Raw genomic sequence first — 24349 nt, 5'->3', positions numbered from 1 at the left:
GAGCTCTTTTGGCCTCACCCTTAGAGGTGATCTCTATAGAGATAGACTCAAAGATTGAGCATGCTGGGCCTCACTTTTACAGCTGATCGCTAGAGAGAAGCCAGTGACTGAATACTTTGGGTCTCGCACCTAGAGGTGATCTCTGTAGCGAGAGGCCAATGCTTGAGTACTCTGGGCCTCACTCCTGGAGGTGATCTGTTATCTCTGTAGAGGGAGGCCAGTGACTGGGCATGATAGCTCTCGCTCTTAGAGGTGGTCTGTAGAGAGAGGGAGAGTGCATTTAGCCCTGCTTCCATTCTCTTCGTGGTGATCCAAACACAGATGACCAATAATTGAGAACAGTGGGTCTTGCTCCTCTTCGAGAGGTGATCCATACAGAGCGAGCTCATGGACTGACCACACTCTCGCTTAGAGTAGCATTCCTTCCCGAGGACGTGCACCATAGAGAAAGGCCAAAGATGGGGCATGCTGTGCCTAGCTCTCTTACTCCTAAAGGTGATCACAAGAGGGAGAGGGCCGGGGATTTGAGGATATCAACTCTAAAACCAAATGTCTGTGTGTGCAATCAATGTGTAATTGGAAAATATTTGTAATTTAATGATTTGGCAGGAGGCAGACAATTTGGTAACCTGTGAAGCGAAGATTAGATAATAGGTTTTCTGCTCTCACAGTCAGAAACGTAATCACCATAGCACATCTTTAGTTTCCCGTGCACCCTTCCGCCCCAAAACTATGTCACTCACAAATGAGGGTTTACTTCTGCTACAAACGGTTTGAAATCAAGACTAGAATTGAAGATTCCTCACTTCTCCGGGGGCCCTCAGGATCTGACACATAATACCCAGTGCCTGGCAAGACACAGGAGTTTTAAAGGCAACAAAATGGCAGCTTTGTAAACGCTTGCACTGCAACAAATGACATTAACTTTGACTTCAGATACAGGTCGGGCTTAATGTAACCAGTTCTTTAACACCTCGCGGTACCACACCTCGCGGTACCCACTTTGGTAGCACCGTCAGGAGTTAGCACCGCTGCAGGACCAGGTTGTAATCCTGCATTTGCCAATTGGGTGACCAAGTCTTTCCATAATAAAAGCAATAGCTTAGCATGTTTGCTGTCAGGACATGTAAAATACATGTCCTGCACATGTTATATGTTGCATCCTGCCTAGGACTCGGTAGGCCTGTGACTTAAACAGCTGTCCAGGGGAACTAGTGACATTGCAATTGATATTTAATGGAAAAGTCTGGCTAGAAGTACACAACTGCTCTACCAGTCTGCAGTGGCAAACTTGGGGACTCATTTTATGCAGAGGCCCTCCAGGGTAGCGTAACCAGTGTTGCAAGCCCTGGGGTACCCTGCTAACCTACATGCCCAGGGTACCATCTACTAGGTTATGTTTCCAAGGTTACAGATACGTTAGCCATTTCCAGTTGGGGACAGCCAATTCGACACACACTTTATGGTCAGGCACTGGCATTGAGGTCTGGTTAGCAGAACTCAGTGCACTCTCAGAGTTGAAAAACCTGCTGCATCAGTCAAAAAACTTGGGGGTGACCATAGAAAAAGAGGCATTTCTTTACACCACAGTATCTACCCCTCTGGGAGGGGGGCGGTACAACGCTGCTGCTCTAGTAATGAGAACCCTGGTCATGTTTGGTGCTTTCTAAGTGTATTCATTTAAAAGTTGTAAGATTTAAAATGTTTTCAAGACTGTTATACCACCAGATGCTACCAATGAGTCCCCTGCATCTTGGGAGTACATTACTGATTTACAGATTGGGGTATCATCACCAATTCTTCATTGTTAAATGATGGCGTAAAGCACTGGAAGGGCTTAGTCTAGACACCAGTGTGTCCATGTTCATGTTGCAACTTCAGGCAGTAGAGAACGATCTTTCAGTACAGTGGCCCAGCTCTGGTCATAGATGTTGTAAGGAAATGCCTCCTTGGCATGGTTGCCCCCTGACTTTTTGCCTTTGCTGATGCTATGTTTACAATTGAAAGTGTGCTGAGGCCTGCTAACCAGGCCCCAGCACCAGTGTTCTTTCCCTAACCTGTACTTTTGTATCCACAATTGGCAGACCCTGGCATCCAGATAAGTCCCTTGTAACTGGTACTTCTAGTACCAAGGGCCCTGATGCCAAGGAAGGTCTCTAAGGGCTGCAGCATGTCTTATGCCACCCTGGAGACCTCTCACTCAGCACAGACACACTGCTTGCCAGCTTGTGTGTGCTAGTGAGGACAAAACGAGTAAGTCGACATGGCACTCCCCTCAGGGTGCCATGCCAGCCTCCCACTGCCTATGCAGTATAGGTAAGACACCCCTCTAGCAGGCCTTACAGCCCTAAGGCAGGGTGCACTATACCATAGGTGAGGGTACCAGTGCATGAGCATGGTACCCCTACAGTGTCTAAACAAAACCTTAGACATTGTAAGTGCAGGGTAGCCATAAGAGTATATGGTCTGGGAGTTTGTCAAACACGAACTCCACAGCACCATAATGGCTACACTGAAAACTGGGAAGTTTGGTATCAAACTTCTCAGCACAATAAATGCACACTGATGCCAGTGTACATCTTATTGTAAAATACACCCCAGAGGGCACCTTAGAGGTGCCCCCTGAAACTTAACCGACTATCTGTGTAGGCTGACTAGTTTTAGCAGCCTGCCACAAACCGAGACATGTTGCTGGCCCCATGGGGAGAGTGCCTTTGTCACTCTGAGGCCAGTAACAAAGCCTGCACTGGGTGGAGATGCTAACACCTCTCCCAGGCAGGAATTGTCACACCTGGCGGTGAGCCTCAAAGGCTCACCTCCTTTGTGCCAACCCAGCAGGACACTCCAGCTAGTGGAGTTGCCCGCCCCCTCCGGCCAGGCCCCACTTTTGGCGGCAAGGCCGGAGAAAATAATGAGAAAAACAAGGAGGAGTCACTGGCCAGTCAGGACAGCCCCTAAGGTGTCCTGAGCTGAAGTGACTCTAACTTTTAGAAATCCTCCATCTTGCAGATGGAGGATTCCCCCAATAGGGTTAGGATTGTGACCCCCTCCCCTTGGGAGGAGGCACAAAGAGGGTGTACCCACCCTCAGGGCTAGTAGCCATTGGCTACTAACCCCCCAGACCTAAACACGCCCTTAAATTTAGTATTTAAGGGCTACCCTGAACCCTAGAAAATTAGATTCCTGCAACTACAAGAAGAAGGACTGCCTAGCTGAAAACCCCTGCAGAGGAAGACCAGAAGACGACAACTGCCTTGGCTCCAGAAACTCACCGGCCTGTCTCCTGCCTTCCAAAGATCCTGCTCCAGCGACGCCTTCCAAAGGGACCAGCGACCTCGACATCCTCTGAGGACTGCCCCTGCTTCGAAAAGACAAGAAACTCCCGAGGACAGCGGACCTGCTCCAAGAAAGGCTGCAACTTTGTTTCCAGCAGCCTTGAAAGAACCCTGCAAGCTCCCCGCAAGAAGCGTGAGACTTTTAACACTGCACCCGGCGACCCCGACTCGGCTGGTGGAGATCCAACACCTCAGGAGGGACCCCAGGACTACTCTGATACTGTGAGTACCAAAACCTGTCCCCCCTGAGCCCCCACAGCGCCGCCTGCAGAGGGAATCCCGAGGCTTCCCCTGACCGCGACTCTTTGAATCCAAAGTCCCGACGCCTGGGAGAGACCCTGCACCCGCAGCCCCCAGGACCTGAAGGACCGGACTTTCACTGGAGAAGTGGCCCCCAGGAGTCCCTCTCCCTTGCCCAAGTGGAGGTTTCCCCGAGGAACCCCCCCCTTGCCTGCCTGCAGCGCTTAAGAGATCCCGAGATCTCTCATAGACTAACATTGAAAACCCGACGCTTGTTTCTACACTGCACCCGGCCGCCCCCGCGCTGCTGAGGGTGAAATTTCTGTGTGGGCTTGTGTCCCCCCCGGTGCCCTACAAAACCCCCCTGGTCTGCCCTCCGAAGACGCGGGTACTTACCTGCAAGCAGACCGGAACCGGGGCACCCCCTTCTCTCCATTCTAGCCTATGTGTTTTGGGCACCACTTTGAACTCTGCACCTGACCGGCCCTGAGCTGCTGGTGTGGTGACTTTGGGGTTGCTCTGAACCCCCAACGGTGGGCTACCTTGGACCAAGAACTAAGCCCTGTAAGTGTCTTACTTACCTGGTTAACCTAACAAATACTTACCTCCCCTAGGAACTGTGAAAATTGCACTAAGTGTCCACTTTTAAAACAGCTATTTGTGAATAACTTGAAAAGTATACATGCAATTTTGATGATTTGAAGTTCCTAAAGTACTTACCTGCAATACCTTTCGAATGAGATATTACATGTAGAATTTGAACCTGTGGTTCTTAAAATAAACTAAGAAAATATATTTTTCTATACAAAAACCTATTGGCTGGATTTGTCTCTGAGTGTGTGTACCTCATTTATTGTCTATGTGTATGTACAACAAATGCTTAACACTACTCCTTGGATAAGCCTACTGCTCGACCACACTACCACAAAATAGAGCATTAGTATTATCTATTTTTACCACTATTTTACCTCTAAGGGGAACCCTTGGACTCTGTGCATGCTATTCCTTACTTTGAAATAGCACATACAGAGCCAACTTCCTACATTGGTGGATCAGCGGTGGGGTACAAGACTTTGCATTTGCTGGACTACTCAGCCAATACCTGATCACACGACAAATTCAAAAATTGTCATTAGAAATTCATTTTTGCAATTTGAAATTTTTCTAAATTCTTAAAAGTCCTGCTAGGGCCTTGTGTGTTAAGTCCCTGTTTAGCATTGTCTTTTAGAGTTTAAAAGTTTGTTAAAAGTTTGAAATTAGATTCTAGAAACAGTTTTAGATTCTTTAAAAAGTCTTCCAACTCTTAGCAAAATAATGTCTGATACAGAGATGAATGTGGTGGAACTCGACACCACACCTTACCTCCATCTTAAGATGAGGGAGCTAAGGTCTCTCTGTAATATCAAAAAAATAACCATTGGCTCCAGACCTACCAAAATTCAGCTCCAGGAGCTGTTGGCAGAGTTTGAAAAAGCCAACCCCTCTGATGATGACCTCACAGAGGAAGAAATTAGTGACTTGGAGGCCAATGTCCCTCCTCCAGTCCTAAATAGGGAGAACAGGACCCCTCAAGTCCTGTCTCCAACTGTGTTAGTCAGAAATAGTGAGTCCCTCACAGGAGGGTCCCACATTTCTGAAATCACTGAGGATGCTCTCAGTGAAGATGACCTCCTGTTAGCCAGGATGGCCAAAAGATTGGCTTTAGAGAGACAGCTCCTAGCCATAGAAAGGGAAAGACAAGAGATGGGCCTAGGACCCATCAATGGTGGCAGCAATATAAATAGGGTCAGAGATTCTCCTGACATGTTAAAAATCCCCAAAGGGATTGTGACAAAATTTGAAGATGGTGATGACATCACCAAGTGGTTCACAGCTTTTGAGAGGGCTTGTGTAACCAGAAAAGTGAACAGATCTCACTGGGGTGCTCTCCTTTGGGAAATGTTCACTGGAAAGTGTAGGGATAGACTCCTCACACTCTCTGGAAAAGATGCAGAATCTTATGACCTCATGAAGGGTACCCTGATTGAGGGCTTTGGATTCTCCACTGAGGAGTACAGGATTAGGTTCAGGGGGGCTCAAAAATCCTCGAGCCAGACCTGGGTTGACTTTGTTGACTACTCATTGAAAACACTAGATGGTTGGATTCAAGGCAGTGGTGTAAGTAATTATGATGGGCTGTACAATTTATTTGTGAAAGAACACCTGTTAAGTAATTGTTTCAATGATAAACTGCATCAGCATCTGGTAGACCTAGGACCAATTTCTCCCCAAGAATTGGGAAAGAAGGCGGACCATTGGGTCAAGACAAGGGTGTCCAAGACTTCAACAGGGGGTGACCAAAAGAAAGGGGTCACAAAGACTCCCCAGGGGAAGGGTGATGAGACAACCAAAACTAAAAATAGTAAAGAGTCTTCTACAGGCCCCCAAAAACCTGCACAGGAGGGTGGGCCCAGAGCCTCTTCACAAAACAATGGGTACAAGGGTAAAAACTTTGATCCCAAAAAGGCCTGGTGTCATAGCTGTAAACAGCATGGACACCAAACTGGAGACAAGGCCTGTCCCAAGAAAGGTTCCACTCCAAACTCCCATCCAGGTAACACTGGTATGGCTAGTCTCCAAGTGGGATCAACAGTGTGCCCAGAGCAAATCAGGGTCCACACTGAAGCTACTCTAGTTTCTGAGGGTGGGGTGGATTTAGCCACACTAGCTGTCTGGCCGCCTAACATGCAAAAATACAGACAGCAACTCTTAATTAATGGGACTAGAATAGAGGGCCTGAGGGATACAGGTGCCAGTGTCACCATGGTGACAGAGAAACTGGTTTCCCCTGGCCAATACCTGACTGGAAAAACTTACACAGTCACCAACGCTGACAATCAGAGAAAAGTACATCCCATGGCAATGGTTACTTTAGAATGGGGAGGGGTCAATGGCCTGAAACAGGTGGTGGTCTCCTCAAATATCCCAGTGGACTGTCTGCTTGGAAATGACCTGGAGTCCTCAGCATGGGCTGAGGTAGAACTAAAAACCCATGCAGCAATGCTGGGTATCCCTGAACTGGTGTGTGTGAAAACAAGAGCACAATGCAAGGCACAGGGTGAACAAGTAGAGCTGGAGTCTGGAAGAATGGCCCAGCCTACCAAGAGAACAGGAAAGTCAGTTGGGAAACCAACTGCAACACAGCAAAAGAAAGGGAACCTCTCTTCTCAGGAAGAAGTTCTACCCTCTGAGGGAACTGAGCCTTTGGAGCTTGAACCTTACCAGGTTGAGCTCTTAGGCCCAGGGGGACCCTCAAGGGAGGAGCTGTGTAAGGGACAAGAAACCTGTCCCTCTCTTGAAGGCCTTAGGCAGCAAGCTGCTGAAGAGTCCAAAGGCAAGAAAAATGGAACACATAGGGTCTATTGGGAAGATGGACTCCTGTACACTGAGGCCAGAGACCCCAAACCTGGTGCCACTAGGAGAGTGGTAGTGCCTCAGCTGTTCAGGAAGTTCATCCTAACATTGGCCCATGACATTCCCCTTGCTGGACATTTGGGACAAACCAAGACGTGGGAGAGGTTAGTCAACCACTTCTACTGGCCCAATATGTCCAACATGGTTAAGGAGTTTTGCCTCTCCTGCCCCACCTGTCAAGCCAGTGGTAAGACAGGTGGACATCCAAAGGCCCCCCTCATTCCACTTCCAGTGGTGGGGGTTCCCTTTGAAAGAGTGGGTGTGGACATAGTTGGTCCACTAGAACCTCCCACAGCCTCAGGAAATATGTATATCCTGGTAGTAGTGGATCATGCTACCAGGTATCCTGAAGCTATTCCCCTTAGGTCGACTACTGCCCCTGCAGTAGCCAAGGCCCTCATTGGTATCTTTACCAGAGTGGGCTTCCCTAAGGAGGTGGTGTCTGACAGAGGTACCAACTTCATGTCAGCATACCTAAAGCACATGTGGAATGAGTGTGGGGTGACTTATAAATTCACTACACCATACCATCCACAAACTAATGGCTTAGTTGAGAGATTCAACAAGACATTAAAGGGCATGATCATGGGGCTCCCAGAAAAACTCAAAAGGAGATGGGATGTCCTCTTGCCATGTCTGCTTTTCGCTTACAGAGAGGTGCCACAGAAGGGAGTAGGATTCTCACCCTTTGAACTTCTGTTTGGTCATCCTGTAAGGGGACCACTTGCCCTTGTTAAAGAAGGCTGGGAGAGACCTCTCCATGAGCCTAAACAGGACATAGTGGACTATGTACTTGGCCTTCGCTCTAGAATGGCAGAGTACATGGAAAAGGCAACCAAAAACCTTGAGACCAGCCATCAGCTCCAGAAGTTTTGGTATGACCAAAAGGCTGCACTGGTTGAGTTCCAACCAGGGCAGAAAGTCTGGGTTCTGGAGCCTGTGGCTCCCAGGGCACTCCAGGACAAATGGAGTGGCCCTTACCCAGTACTAGAAAGGAAGAGTCAGGTCACCTACCTGGTGGACCTGGGCACAAGCAGGAGCCCCAAGAGGGTGATCCATGTGAACCGCCTTAAGCTCTTCCATGACAGGGCTGATGTGAATCTGTTGATGGTAACAGATGAGGATCAGGAGGCGGAGAGTGAACCTCTCCCTGATCTTCTGTCATCAGACCCAAAAGATGGCACAGTAGATGGAGTGATCTACTCAGACACCCTCTCTGGCCAACAGCAAGCTGATTGTAGGAGAGTCCTACAACAGTTTCCTGAACTCTTCTCCTTAACCCCTGGTCAGACACACCTGTGTACCCATGATGTGGACACAGGAGACAGCATGCCTGTCAAGAACAAAATCTTTAGACAATCTGACCATGTTAAGGAAAGCATCAAGGTGGAAGTCCACAAGATGCTGGAATTGGGAGTAATTGAGCGCTCTGACAGCCCCTGGGCTAGCCCAGTGGTCTTAGTCCCCAAACCTCACACCAAAGATGGAAAGAAAGAGATGAGGTTTTGTGTGGACTACAGAGGGCTCAATTCTGTCACCAAGACAGATGCTCATCCAATTCCAAGAGCTGATGAGCTCATAGATAAATTAGGTGCTGCCAAATTCTTAAGTACCTTTGACTTGACAGCAGGGTACTGGCAAATAAAAATGGCACCTGGAGCAAAAGAGAAAACAGCATTCTCCACACCTGATGGGCATTATCAGTTTACTGTTATGCCCTTTGGTTTAAAGAATGCCCCTGCCACCTTCCAAAGGTTGGTGAATCAAGTCCTTGCTGGCTTGGAGTCCTTTAGCACAGCTTATCTTGATGATATTGCTGTCTTTAGCTCCACCTGGCAGGATCACCTGGTCCACCTGAAGAAGGTTTTGAAGGCTCTGCAATCTGCAGGCCTCTCTATCAAGGCATCCAAATGCCAGATAGGGCAGGGAACCGTGGTTTACTTGGGACACCTTGTAGGTGGAGGCCAAGTTCAGCCACTCCAACCCAAGATCCAGACTATTCTGGACTGGGTAGCTCCAAAAACCCAGACTCAAGTCAGGGCATTCCTTGGCTTGACTGGGTATTACAGGAGGTTTGTGAAGGGATATGGATCCATTGTGACAGCCCTCACTGAACTCACCTCCAAGAAAATGCCCAAGAAAGTGAACTGGACTGTGGAATGCCAACAGGCCTTTGACACCCTGAAACAGGCAATGTGCTCAGCACCAGTTCTCAAAGCTCCAGATTATTCTAAGCAGTTCATTGTGCAGACTGATGCCTCTGAACATGGGATAGGGGCAGTTTTGTCCCAAACAAATGATGATGGCCTTGACCAGCCTGTTGCTTTCATTAGCAGGAGGTTACTCCCCAGGGAGCAGCGTTGGAGTGCCATTGAGAGGGAGGCCTTTGCTGTGGTTTGGTCCCTGAAGAAGCTGAGACCATACCTCTTTGGGACTCACTTCCTAGTTCAAACTGACCACTGACCTCTCAAATGGCTGATGCAAATGAAAGGTGAAAACCCTAAACTGTTGAGGTGGTCCATCTCCCTACAGGGAATGGACTTTATAGTGGAACACAGACCTGGGACTGCCCATGCCAATGCAGATGGCCTTTCCAGGTTCTTCCACTTAGAAAATGAAGACTCTCTTGGGAAAGGTTAGTCTCATCCTCTTTCGTTTGGGGGGGGGGTTGTGTAAGGAAATGCCTCCTTGGCATGGTTGCCCCCTGACTTTTTGCCTTTGCTGATGCTATGTTTACAATTGAAAGTGTGCTGAGGCCTGCTAACCAGGCCCCAGCACCAGTGTTCTTTCCCTAACCTGTACTTTTGTATCCACAATTGGCAGACCCTGGCATCCAGATAAGTCCCTTGTAACTGGTACTTCTAGTACCAAGGGCCCTGATGCCAAGGAAGGTCTCTAAGGGCTGCAGCATGTCTTATGACACCCTGGAGACCTCTCACTCAGCACAGACACACTGCTTGCCAGCTTGTGTGTGCTAGTGAGGACAAAACGAGTAAGTCGACATGGCACTCCCCTCAGGGTGCCATGCCAGCCTCCCACTGCCTATGCAGTATAGGTAAGACACCCCTCTAGCAGGCCTTACAGCCCTAAGGCAGGGTGCACTATACCATAGGTGAGGGTACCAGTGCATGAGCATGGTACCCCTACAGTGTCTAAACAAAACCTTAGACATTGTAAGTGCAGGGTAGCCATAAGAGTATATGGTCTGGGAGTTTGTCAAACACGAACTCCACAGCACCATAATGGCTACACTGAAAACTGGGAAGTTTGGTATCAAACTTCTCAGCACAATAAATGCACACTGATGCCAGTGTACATCTTATTGTAAAATACACCCCAGAGGGCACCTTAGAGGTGCCCCCTGAAACTTAACCGACTATCTGTGTAGGCTGACTAGTTTTAGCAGCCTGCCACAAACCGAGACATGTTGCTGGCCCCATGGGGAGAGTGCCTTTGTCACTCTGAGGCCAGTAACAAAGCCTGCACTGGGTGGAGATGCTAACACCTCTCCCAGGCAGGAATTGTCACACCTGGCGGTGAGCCTCAAAGGCTCACCTCCTTTGTGCCAACCCAGCAGGACACTCCAGCTAGTGGAGTTGCCCGCCCCCTCCGGCCAGGCCCCACTTTTGGCGGCAAGGCCGGAGAAAATAATGAGAAAAACAAGGAGGAGTCACTGGCCAGTCAGGACAGCCCCTAAGGTGTCCTGAGCTGAAGTGACTCTAACTTTTAGAAATCCTCCATCTTGCAGATGGAGGATTCCCCCAATAGGGTTAGGATTGTGACCCCCTCCCCTTGGGAGGAGGCACAAAGAGGGTGTACCCACCCTCAGGGCTATTAGCCATTGGCTACTAACCCCCCAGACCTAAACACGCCCTTAAATTTAGTATTTAAGGGCTACCCTGAACCCTAGAAAATTTGATTCCTGCAACTACAAGAAGAAGGACTGCCTAGCTGAAAACCCCTGCAGAGGAAGACCAGAAGACGACAACTGCCTTGGCTCCAGAAACTCACCGGCCTGTCTCCTGCCTTCCAAAGATCCTGCTCCAGCGACGCCTTCCAAAGGGACCAGCGACCTCGACATCCTCTGAGGACTGCCCCTGCTTCGAAAAGACAAGAAACTCCCGAGGACAGCGGACCTGCTCCAAGAAAGGCTGCAACTTTGTTTCCAGCAGCCTTGAAAGAACCCTGCAAGCTCCCCGCAAGAAGCGTGAGACTTGCAACACTGCACCCGGCGACCCCGACTCGGCTGGTGGAGATCCAACACCTCAGGAGGGACCCCAGGACTACTCTGATACTGTGAGTACCAAAACCTGTCCCCCCTGAGCCCCCACAGCGCCGCCTGCAGAGGGAATCCCGAGGCTTCCCCTGACCGCGACTCTTTGAATCCAAAGTCCCGACGCCTGGGAGAGACCCTGCACCCGCAGCCCCCAGGACCTGAAGGACCGGACTTTCACTGGAGAAGTGGCCCCCAGGAGTCCCTCTCCCTTGCCCAAGTGGAGGTTTCCCCGAGGAACCCCCCCCTTGCCTGCCTGCAGCGCTGAAGAGATCCCGAGATCTCTCATAGACTAACATTGAAAACCCGACGCTTGTTTCTACACTGCACCCGGCCGCCCCCGCGCTGCTGAGGGTGAAATTTCTGTGTGGGCTTGTGTCCCCCCCGGTGCCCTACAAAACCCCCCTGGTCTGCCCTCCGAAGACGCGGGTACTTACCTGCAAGCAGACCGGAACCGGGGCACCCCCTTCTCTCCATTCTAGCCTATGTGTTTTGGGCACCACTTTGAACTCTGCACCTGACCGGCCCTGAGCTGCTGGTGTGGTGACTTTGGGGTTGCTCTGAACCCCCAACGGTGGGCTACCTTGGACCAAGAACTAAGCCCTGTAAGTGTCTTACTTACCTGGTTAACCTAACAAATACTTACCTCCCCTAGGAACTGTGAAAATTGCACTGTGTCCACTTTTAAAACAGCTATTTGTGAATAACTTGAAAAGTATACATGCAATTTTGATGATTTGAAGTTCCTAAAGTACTTACCTGCAATACCTTTCGAATGAGATATTACATGTAGAATTTGAACCTGTGGTTCTTAAAATAAACTAAGAAAATATATTTTTCTATACAAAAACCTATTGGCTGGATTTGTCTCTGAGTGTGTGTACCTCATTTATTGTCTATGTGTATGTACAACAAATGCTTAACACTACTCCTTGGATAAGCCTACTGCTCGACCACACTACCACAAAATAGAGCATTAGTATTATCTATTTTTACCACTATTTTACCTCTAAGGGGAACCCTTGGACTCTGTGCATGCTATTCCTTACTTTGAAATAGCACATACAGAGCCAACTTCCTACAGATGTTCAGAGCCTCTACCAATAAGGGCAGCATGAACCTATTCTAGATTGACATCCTGTGCCTTATTCCACCATCTGATGACTGGATCCAGAGAACTGTACTTGATTCTTTTTATTTTTGGGGTAATGTTTTTGTTTTGGGATTCAGCCATAAGAGGTGCCACTATGACTAACTGTAATGCGCGGCCCCCAAGCTGTGTCCTCTTGTGGTGGCCCTACAAGGCAACTGCCTACGTGGCCAATAAACATAAAAGTTTTTGATAACAAACTTAAGTCTCTAACTTGCCAACCGTGGTGAATTAAGTCTTGGGTTGCATGTCCACATGTTGGAGAGGTCCTGTCTTGGCAAGTTGCTTGATTGCTGTTTGGGGCAGTACTATGGCCGATTTGCAAGTGCTTCATCTCCTGTAATTGTAAACACAAGCTAAAAATCTATGGAAGAGCACACGCATCGAGTCATTGCAAGTGGCCCAAATCGATGCAAGACTTTCCATTCTTCATGTTTTGGTGCATAACATTGCGGCAGCCAACACCTGGTGATCGACTTTACTTTTGTGTCCTTAGAGCTACGACGATGGAGACTCCCGCCTGGACTCCAGCGAGTTCCTGAAGTTTGTGGAGCAGAATGAGACGGCCATCAACATCACCACGTACATGGATCAGGAGACTAACCGGCTACTCAGGTACTGTATATAGACATGGGATCAACCAGCTGTCTATGTAGCATATACAGACATGTCACCAAGCAGCTGCTCAGGCACTGTGATGGGCCAGGGAACCGAGCAGGTACCTGCGTACTGTACATAAACATGGGACCCGCCAGCTGTCTAGGTTGTCTATACAGCCATGTGCCCTGGGAATTCATTTATTCCATGAGACCAAATGGTTACATGCAAGGGCCTCCATATAGGCCAGGAGACCAACCTATTGCCAAAGTACTGTATTTAAACTATGACTGCTTAGATGCTGTATTTGTGCCAGGAAATCAAGTGGCTGCCTGGGTACTGTATATAGCCCATGGGACCAAACAGCTTCCTCGATACCAGATATGTGCCAGGCGGCTGTCCGGTTGCTGTGGTACTGCACACTACCCAAGAGGCAACCTGGTTGCTTTGGTTTTATATATGGACCAAGGGTCCCTCTGCCTGCTCACGTACTATGTGTGGAAGAGGAGACTGGATGTTGCTCTATGTAGGCCAGGAAAACTTTGGTTGGTCAGGTGCTGGACATGGTGGGAGAGGATCTCGCGGAAAGTGGACCATGACCAGGGTGAGAAAAACCTCAAAGGTGGGAACAGCCCTGAGCCTATAGGGTATAACGCTCTCTTTATTCTTCCTGCAGGGGTCTATGCGTTGATGCTCTCATCGAGGTGTCGGACGAGAACGCAGACTGGAAGCTGAGCTTCAATGAGTTCCTCAAGTGCCTGAATCCTTCTTTCAACCCTCCAGAGAAAAGTATGTGTCTTCTCTGCCCTTCAGCCCTCCCAGGGCACTTGAGAGAGGACCACAGGAGTGACAGCCAGAATCTGAGGGAGGGAGAAAGAGTGTGACAGAGAGAGTGACAGGCTGTGAGAGTCAAAGGGGAGTGTGGAGCAGAGAGATAGAGACAAAGAGAGCGCGAGAGAGCTAGCGCAAGCGAGCATGGAGCGATGGAGCGCGCACTCGTAGGTACAGATTGTGCAAAAGAGCTACGAATAAAGGGGGAAGAAAGACAAGAAAGAAAGTAAGGAAAGAAAAAGAAGCTGACCAGAGTTAAAGTGAGGGATAAAATAAATTGGGAAAGTACACAAAGGAGTCAGTAGATCAGAATTAGGACAAAGAAGGAACAACAGTGTTAAGAGGGTGTTAGTGAGATATGCTTAATTAGTTCAAGATGGGGTAAAAGTAAACGTGAAAGAAAATAAGGGCAGAAGTGGGACACAAATCAAAAGGCAGAAGAGGATGGCGAAGGCGTAGCAGAGAGCAGGACAAAGCAAATGACAAAATCAAGCGTCAGGCACAAGATAACACATTGGAAATGGCAGTGAGAGCAGAGAGGATTAGGGAGACAAGGGAAGAGGAGAAGCAGAGGGGCATGCAGAAGAGTACAAAACAGTGGAATGGAATATACGAGTTTATGTTTATAAAGCATTACATACCAGAGTGGTATCAACACATGGTACTTGTACCTACATTGAGAAAGGAGATGCAGGTCATGTATGGGGGTCTCTGTCAAGATGGCGTTTGCGTGCTGGGCCAGAGTTGGGGTGCAGCTAGTAACCAGTGGTCTGGGATGTTTTGTGGGAAGCGAAGCTGTGCGTGAGATGTGATAGGTGATATAAAGGATTTGTAGAGATCAGAGGTGGGAGGGTGTGAATATAAAGCACTGCAAGGGAGTTCATTTGATGGCAGTCACAGAAAGCTTTCTAGTGTGGCCTTAGGCTGAAGGTTTGGCCCAGTGTATACCTGTGCTAACCCCACCAGTAAGCATGTTATAAACCCCATTGCTTCACCTGCTCCTGGTTTCTGTTCAGGGCCTGGCGGTGCTGTTGGCCACCCCTATACCCACAATGTCACCCTAATATCCGTTATTCTTCCTTCGCTTAGAGTGTGCCCTTGAAGATGAATCCTATGAGGATGGAGCTGAGACTCAGGTGGAGTGCAACCGCTGTGTGTGTGCCTGCGGGAACTGGGTGTGCACAGCCATGACATGTGCTGGTAGGTATTTCCTAAACCAGAAGTCTCCAACCTTTTTTTAAACAAGAGCTACTTATGTTCAATGAAGATCATCTCAAGCTACTTATTACATGGTTATTAGGGTTGTAATAGTGACCACAACAGGCAAAAACATCTAATTTAATAGGGTTGGCTGCGCACAGGAGAGCTAATCACTGGTGGATGGAGAGCTACCAGTAGCTCATGAGCTACTGATTGGAGAAGCCTGTCCTAAACCACATGTACCATAACCTGCAAATTCATATTGTAACTTTTTGAGAGGTGCAGCGTTCATAAAGAGGACTTCTTGGCACTGGGAACTACAGAATGTAGACAATACAGTCTATAAGTATTACTCCAAAAACAAATTTTCACTTTCCCCAGAAAAGTAGTACATCTATCTGGGGCCGCAGAGATAAAGGCGAAGAAATCCACAGCATGAGAGTGAGGACGGCGAGAGCTTAGCCCTTTTTCGCTCAGGGGATCCCTACTGTTGTTTGGGAGGGAATCATGAGCATTATGTACTATTCTCATTCGCAAACCAGGTATGTGCAGTTTGCACCTTGACTGGTTTGCCAATTGCACCTGAATCGCAAATAGGATGCCCTGTCTCTTGCCCTTCTGTTTGCTACTCAAACAGGGTCGTGAATGCCCATTTCTGAGTGAGAAACATTTTTCTGGCTTCTAAAAGAGTTTTTGTAATAAATAGCAACACCTTTTTACAGTTTGCAAAGCCCGTGATTTTGTGAATTGCAATCTTTGTGACTTAAAACTGCCTTTTCACATCCCAGGCATCCATCTTCTCTTAAAAGTTATTTTCATTATACATTTTTTGAGGACAGACTTCACCTCTGCAGGATATGGCTCATATTTAAACAAGCCCATTACAAGTTGGCTCAAGGTCATGACCTTGTGGTTGGCAATACCACTGAAAAAGGTCTTCAACTTAAAAGGCTCCAATCTAAACCCACTGAGCAATAAAACAGTGGTGCTGTGCTACTCTGCCTTCTGGAATGAAAGGGCAAACTAAAGTCAATTTCAGTGAATTCCCATTAACGCTACGGATGGGTGTAGTCACTCTCTGACCCCTGTACCAAGGGTTGGTGGGTGGGTAGACTGGTTATGAGGTTTGAGGGAAGGGATCCATGGTCTGAAGATGAACAGGATGGGAACACGTGTATTTATTAAAGTAAAGCTTCCGATGGTGACCAGGAGAGCAGCATCTAGTTATATTAGTTTAGAACCTGTGATGGGGATGGTGGACAGAACCACCTACATTATTAAACAAGAGTTTCAGGTGATGCATGACTTAATTCGATTATAAATTATGACAATTAGAAGGGTTTGCTTTAAATCCTTGATTGTGGTTCACAGAAGCAATCTGGCTAGGAATGTTGATGTATTTTGGGAATGCTCTTCTTTGAATCATTGGCCATGTTTTACAAAACAATCCGGAACAACAAAGTTGATGTGTGTCTGGGAATTCTCTGTTTCCAGCTACTGGCTCTGGGTCACGGACGGATTCCAGCTTGGAATGTACATAAATGCCTGGAAATGTCCTGCTTTCAACCTCCGCTTGTGGTTCAGAGAAGCAGTCTGGATAGGAGTGTTGATATGTTTGGGAATGCTCTGCTTTGAACAGTTGGCTATAGTTTACAGACCATCCTGGCTGAATTACAGAGATTTCGGCTAGAAATGTTGATGTGTGTCTGGGAATGCCCTGCTTTGAATGATTTGCTATGATTCACAGAGGCTAGGAATGTTGACGTGTGTCTAGGAATGCTCTGCTCTAAGTGATTAGTTATGATTCACATTTCAAATAGGAATGTTGACATATGTCAGGGAATGTTTTAAAAAATTAGGTAGGATTCAGAGTATTCCTGCTAGGAATGTTGATGTGTGTCTAGGAATGTTCTGCTTTGAATGACTGGCGATGATTCCAGAGGCTAAGAATGTTGATGTGTGTCTGGGAATGTTGTGCTTTTGAATGACCGGCTATGATTAACAGAGTCAAAAATGTTGATGCGTGTCTAGGAATACTCTTCTTTGAATGACTGTTTATGATTCACAGAGGCTGAGAACATTGATGTGTGTATGGGAACGCTCTGCCTTGAACGGCATTTGGCCCATGGAGGAGTGAACGGAATTGGCTTCGTGGAATTCCGCGGAGCTGAAAAAAAACTCTGTGGAATTCCGTGAAGCCCGAGTTCCGGGCCCCACGGAGTCCTCCTGAATGCGCCCGTCTCGGAAGCGCTAAGTAGGGTCGGGCCTGGTCAGCCAGGCCCGACCCTGCTTAGCGCTTCCGGGATGGGTGCATTCAGGAGAGCTGTAAGCAGTGAAAGCTGGCGTTTCAGGCATCTTGTGCACTGGCCTTCCCAGTGTGCAGTGCACACGGGACAAACTGGAGCACAAGATGCCTGAAACGGCAGCTTTCACTGCCTACGGTCCTGGCCTGAATTCAGCTAAAGCTGCCATTTCAGTCCATGTTTGTGCACCAGTGTGCATAAGCGACAACAAAAGAGACGATGACTTACCTGGGTCTTCCCAGGGATCCTCCTCTTCATCCACAGAGTCTCAGCGAGGCTGCCTCCCTCTGGTCTGCTCCGGTGCGCACTGCAGCCCAGTTATGGACTGCACAGCACAAGTGCAGAGTGTCTGCTCTTGCACTGTGCATCCCACACTGGGCTGCAGCGTGCACCGGATGAGCTCTGTTCTGCTGGAAGGGCTAGCAGAGAGTTTTGGATAACTGCGCTCCGAGCAGAGCACGAAGTTCTAAAAACTCCCCCACACATACCTAAACAACAGGCTATGATTCACAGAGTATTGCTGCTAGGAATGCTGATGTCTGTCTGGGAATGCTCTGCTATGAATGGCTGGCTCTGATTCACAGAGTACTGCTGCTAGGAATGCTGATGTCTGTCTAGGAATGCTCTGCTATGAATGGCTGGCTATGATTCACAGAGTACTGCTGCTAGGAATGCTGATGCCTGTCTGGGAATGCTCTGCTATGAACGGCTGGCTATGATTCACAGAGTATTGCTGCTAGGAATGCTGACCTGTGACTGGGAATGCTTTGCTTTTAACCTCTGCCTCTGATTCTTAGGGAAGACTCACAAGGATGGAGAGCCAGGCGAGGAAATGACAGAGGAAGAGATGACCAGATACGTGCAGGAGCTGCAGAAGCACCAGGTTAGGAGTCACGTTCTCATCCCTCCAGCCTGATCCTCACTCCCTTCAGCCCATGGCCTGGTCTCCTCTTCTCGCTTCTCTCTCTGGGTCACTCCAGCTGACCTTATTCCTAGAGCCTTGTGCCCATGTATGTCCTTCATTGGGAGGGGGAGGATTGAAGAGGGTGGAGTATTGCTGGGTTCTCCATTTTACATACTCCCATTCCAATCCCTTCCACCGACGCAACTTCTGATAAACAATTGGCATGGGCAAGGGTATGATCTTACATTTGAGATTAGAACCTACCACAGGCATGACTCAGTAATGTAATTTAAAACAAAATGACTTCAGCATTGCAAATCTCCATTTTACATACACAGTAGAAGAATGGTTAAAATGTAGGCAGCAATGTAGACACACTAGGAACAGGCTGACACCAGCTCATACACTGTAGTCAGCCATACCACTAAAAAGGTCCTGTAGTTCAAACATGTCTCTCCAAAGCTACCGCCACACTAGAACGGTGATGCAGGCGTACATTGTTGCCTGACTGGAAAGAGTGAATGAGATTTGATCTCTGCGATTTCCAGCAAAAGCAGTGTGTTGGTCATACTCTCAAGGCCAGCACGTGGGTGTTTGTGTGGAAAGACGCTGGTCAGGAATGCACGTGGGTATAGCTGGATCTTACTCACTGAAGTCCCTGATGATGACTAGGACAACAACACAAGAGTTGATTACATTAAATCCTCTGATTGTGAATATCATATCAGCATCCACGCATGATATTCTACAACTGATGATAAATAAATAGGACAGCAGCACCTGGATTATAGACATTCAGCGTATTATTATGATGATGAATAGGACAACAGCACATTAATTTATTACATTAAATATTCTGATTTTGAATACCATATCAGCATCCATGCATGGCAGTCTACAACTGATGATAAAGAGGACAGCATTGCCTGAAATATAGACTTTCAACGTGTGACGAAGTATAGGACAACAACACATGAACTTATTACATTAAATCTTCTGATTTTAAATAGCATATCAGCGTCCATGTATGATAGTCTACAACTGATGATAAATAGGACAGCAGCTCCTGGATATAGACATTCAGCAAGTGATGATGAATAGGACAACAACACATGAACTTATTACATTAAATCTTCTGATTTTGAATAGCATATCAGCGTCCATGCATGATAGTCTACAACTGATGATAAATAGGACAGCAGCTCCTGGATATAGACATTCAGCAAGTGATGATGAATAGGACAACAACACATGAACTTATTACATTAAACCTTCTGATTTTAAATAGCATATCAGCGTCCATGCGTGATAGTCTACAACTGATGATAAATAGGACAGCAGCTCCTGGATATAGACATTCAGCAAGTGATGATGAATAGGACAACAACACATGAACTTATTACATTAAATCTTCTGATTTTAAATAGCATTACAGCGTCCATGTATGATAGTCTACAACTGATGATAAATAGGACAGCAGCTCCTGGATATAGACATTCAGTGTATGATGATGAAAAGGACAACAACACATGAACATATTACATTAAATCTTCTGATTTTGAATAGCATATCAGCGTCCATGTGTGATAGTCTACAACTGATTATAAATAGGACAGCAGCTCCTGGATATAGACATTCAGCAAGTGATGATGAATAGGACAACAACACATGAACTTATTACATTAAATCTTCTGATTTTGAATAGCATATCAGCGTCCATGCATGATAGTCTACAACTGATTATAAATATGACAGCAGCACCTAGTTTATAGAAATTCAGCGTGTGATGATGAATAGGACAGCCCAGCATAAGTACATCTAGATGTAACAGGGATGAATAGGATAGTGGTTACAATGCATAATATGAACACATTGCTCAATAGAAGTCCAGGTCAACCCTCTGCGAGTTAGAAGTTTTCTCAGAGGAAGCGGGATTTAACCCAGTTTCCCTTGTGAAAATTTGAAAATTGTGCTTTTGGCATGACCACCGCGCAACGTCTACAGAATGGTTTCCACTTTACTAAAACAATTCAGCGACTACAAAATGAGAACGAGAGTGATCACCTTGTCGAGTAGTGCTGCCTTTAATTTATGTTTCTTCTTTCTGAAGGAGACGGTTGAAAAGTCCAAAAAGATCAGCAGCAAGGAGATATAGACGACATGATGTCACTGCAGTGGAAGGAGCCAAGAAGATTTGCGCCCAGCACGCATGCGCATCTCTATTCATCGGCGCAGGGTTTGACGCGCAGAGGGAGCTTCTTTTGCCAGATCATAAATATTTGCAATTTATATCGACAATTTTTTTTAATTTGAAGAATGTGTTTTGTTCATTTCAGTTAGGGATTTCTTTAAAAACACAGGCTTGGGTGGGTTACCAAAGCATTTGTGTATGGGCCCAAATCTCTTTTTTTTATTTTTTCAGTGGGAAGCTTAAACCAGTTGTTCTAACCAACTTGACCATGTAGGTTGAGGCGCAAGTAGTGGAAGGGGTAAAGGAAGTGATATGAGGATGCAAGGTGCCACGGTGCCAACCCTCCTGCCCTTTCCACTCGCTACTCAGAAATGGCAGGTAGGAAACTTTGGCAACTATCAGAAGAGGAAACAGGAAGTACGTAGGCACGGCAGGGCTTTCTTTTGGGAGTGATCAGATAAAACCTAGATCTTTAACTATTGTTTTAGAGTTGTAAGTGTTTCAGAAACCGATTACACACAGGTTCTGTATGCGGCAACCGGTGGGGCTAGGCAGTCTCACAACAAGGGCAGCTGACTCTAAATAAGGCGCACTTGAGGGACTTGATAACAGGATGTGATGATCATTTCATTGTTTGGGGTCTGTGAAAACCTAGACTTTTAAAAGATCTTTTGCAAAATCATAAACTTCTAAACATACACTACCAGAAAATCAACGTTAATCAATACCTCCCTTTCTATATTTCAAGCTGGCCAAATCCTGGCACTTGACCCCGAGTATGGGTGGACCGGACTTCGAATAGTAAATTAACACAGCCCTAAACTTGTGGGAAGTGAGCTTGGCTTAATTTAGGAATTAAATACAGGTTGTAATTTTTGTAGAGAGATAGTTGACACATTCAAGTTTTAGATTTTGGAAGACAATGCTTAGGTGTCTGCATTTGTGGAAAATTGGTGATCGCCCTCTGTTTTCAAAAGTAAAAAAAGTCAAAATAAGGTAGACCCACTCTGTTCCACAAGCTACTTCTCCAATAAATTATACATTCCTAGGATGGTGAACAGGAATTTTTTTGTGTAGTAGAGCTCTGCGAGAGTTCTAGCAAGCACCCATCACGGCTGCTGCTTCCATTAAAGTGCTTTGATATGCTTTTGAGGGGAATGAAAGAGTTGACTCCTCTGCCCAGCTTCTCCACATATCTTTGTCCTAGCCTGAGCTTCTGCTGTCTCCCCATCCATCAAATGCATGCCTCGCCTGCCTCCTTCCACTGTTAATTGCACCAGCTCCCCCGACGCTCCATGTAGGTGCTTATTTTAGCCGTGTCAAGGAACAGCTAACCATTCCCTTTTTTTTTACTTTTTTTTTATTTAGAAAATATAATTTTGTATCATTAGCTAGCAGTTTTTTTAAATTTGTTATTTAATATATTGTATTATCATGTGGTGCTTTGAAATCAAACAATATAAATGATTATTCGTCTTCGAAATAAGCTGAAAATGCACAATTGAGCTTTGCGTGGTAATGCAATGTCCTTCACCCAAGCCCGACGCTCTCGCTTCACTGCTGGTGACATCATCATTCATGTTTCGTGCACAAAAACCAAAGAGCGTGATGTCTTCAGCAGGGTCGCGAGAGGATCTGGGCTTGGATGCTGTTCTTGTATTACAATTATTATTTGTTGGGTATGGCCACAATACCTCTAATGGTTTTGGAGGCATTTCTGCTCTGTATGTACTGAGAAGGGCGCGTAGCAGTGCCTGAAAGACCATCTCAGTGCAGTGTTAGTAATAGGGCCAACCTCTACCACTCGCTGGTGCAGAAGGACAGAACAAATCCCTCGTCTTCAGTGCGGGTAGGTGTGTTCCAGCTAATTGGCCCAAATTTACGTTCACATCTCATTACAGTGGAAAATGCAACAGAAATGTCCCCAGAATCACCCAAGAACTCATAAAGATAATCACTGCCACTTTTGCAACCACATTTTGAAAGTATGCCCCATCCTGATTGGCGGCTTTGTGCAAGGCGCGGCCGGGGTTATACAAGGCAACAATAATCAACTGAGAGTAGGGGAGTGGTGGTGGAATGAAGTCAGAGAACATTGCCACTTGTGCAAAGCTCAAAACATAGCAGATGGGCAAGTATTTGCCACTGTTAAATGGGAATATTTATTGGGGTGGAAACCTCAGCCACCACCACCAGGTATCAAAAGCAGTTCTGTTTAAAGACACATTAGCAGAAAGTGGAAATGATCTGGAAATCCACCGCATGTCCACTTTAAAGAATACCCATGGCCGGTGCCCAGTGACCTCCCCTCACCACTCAACCACAAAAGCTTTCACACTCTGCTGATCAATTATTATACTGGGGACAAAACATTAGCAAAGCCCTCTTTATTTAAAAAAAAAAGTCTTATACAATGCCTGGGTGGACCTTTTGAAGAAGAAGAATTTTACCGTGAGTGTGGGGTTGCGTGCTTGTGGCGGCCATCTTGTTTCCTTCTTGTGGTTGAAGTCCATTAAAATCAACTTGTTCAGTTTACTTAGATCATTGGAATAGTGTCAGATGTGGGACAACCTTAAATCAGAAGGATTGGTTCGGCTGCTGCTGGAGTCCAAAGGCAAATTACATGTACTGTTGTTCAGCTTTGAGCTATTACATCACTTTGGCAGTAGTTGGACCACATATTTGTGGGGAGTCAATTTCCCTGCAGTTACAAGCAGTATTTCTGTTGCTGTTTACTTTACTTTGAAAGGTGCTGTCCTGTTTTTTGTATTGTTTTATTACATTTATCTTTTTTCAGTATTAAAAACCATATGTAAAAACACAAATTGTCTTGGCTGCCTGTGACTGCCCTCCTTTAATTTGTGTGTATCCATATACCAGATGATTGTTACAAGCATTTATTCTGTGTTTTTCTAAGTTTTTGTTGCGTTGTGTTTTTTTTTGTGGTCTTCAAGCCAAATAAAATTGACAAAACCTTTAAGATTTGGTTGCCTTGTTTCATTGACAGAAGTGAGTACTTTGATGAACGAATTCAGGGTGACATTAAATAAAAACACAAAACAAGCTGTTGGTACCCAGAGAGGGGTTCAAATCATTTGGGTCGAATTATTGAATCATTACAAATCTTTATTAGGTTAACATAAATAACCATAAAAGCAAAAGATACACATGTGAATAAATAAAATGCAAATACAAAACCGATTAAAAAATATACAATAAAAAAAAAACAGTTTAAAAACAGCAGTAACCAACTCAACAGGGTACTTAATCAGGGCCCATAGATGTTATTGGTCAAACAGCTTCCTGAAGAAATAAAAACAGCTGATTACAGATTTCATCGTCAGCCAGTCCCATCAGCAATTCATAGGCAACGAGGTAAGTGTAAATATTCCTAGCCTTCAACGAGGCTTTAAGATAGGACTTTGTAAACATCAAACAATTAGTGAGAATGGGGAGATAGACAATGAGAGCACAAGGGAAGGATTAAAAGAAAAAAGTAAATAAAAAGAATGTAGATACAATAGGGAAGAGGAAGTGTAAAGCCAAGGCAGTGACCAGAAGAAGGCGTAAAATGGGGAGTATACTCCGGTAAGAAATACTGGAAGAGCAATTGGTGGGGAGAGTAGAGAAGGAAGGAATGAAATTGAGGCACATTGAGAAATCTGAGAAATGGAGAAGTGTGAGGAAGAAATGAGATGGGAGTGGCGAGGGGAAAGAGGAAATCCCACCACTTAAAATGGAAATTAAACTCTACTATAAGTTTTGAACCAACTTTAGGCTCAAACCAAATGATTTGAGAAAGATGAATTTATAATCCAAGTGTAGTTTTCCTAACAGTTGCATTTGAACTATTTGATTAGAAAAAGTGATTT

General features: G+C 46.2%; 1 protein-coding gene across 1 annotated transcript in view; it reads left to right on the top strand.

The window, feature by feature from the left end:
* Positions 1 to 23457, top strand: part of FSTL1 (follistatin like 1) — a 119421-nt gene extending 95964 nt beyond the window's left edge. The window contains exons 7-11 of the mRNA XM_069202698.1: positions 12948 to 13066; positions 13725 to 13837; positions 14969 to 15079; positions 18180 to 18265; positions 20397 to 23457. Of these exons, the coding sequence (XP_069058799.1) occupies positions 12948 to 13066; positions 13725 to 13837; positions 14969 to 15079; positions 18180 to 18265; positions 20397 to 20441 (474 nt within the window). The 3' untranslated portion in view covers positions 20442 to 23457. The remainder of the gene's footprint in view (positions 1 to 12947; positions 13067 to 13724; positions 13838 to 14968; positions 15080 to 18179; positions 18266 to 20396) is intronic.
* The last annotated feature ends 892 nt before the right edge of the window (positions 23458 to 24349 follow it).

Source organism: Pleurodeles waltl, chromosome 8, assembly GCF_031143425.1.
Source record: "Pleurodeles waltl isolate 20211129_DDA chromosome 8, aPleWal1.hap1.20221129, whole genome shotgun sequence".
Classification (NCBI taxonomy): Eukaryota; Metazoa; Chordata; class Amphibia; order Caudata; family Salamandridae; genus Pleurodeles; species Pleurodeles waltl.
This window is presented reverse-complemented; position numbering and strand designations above follow the sequence as displayed.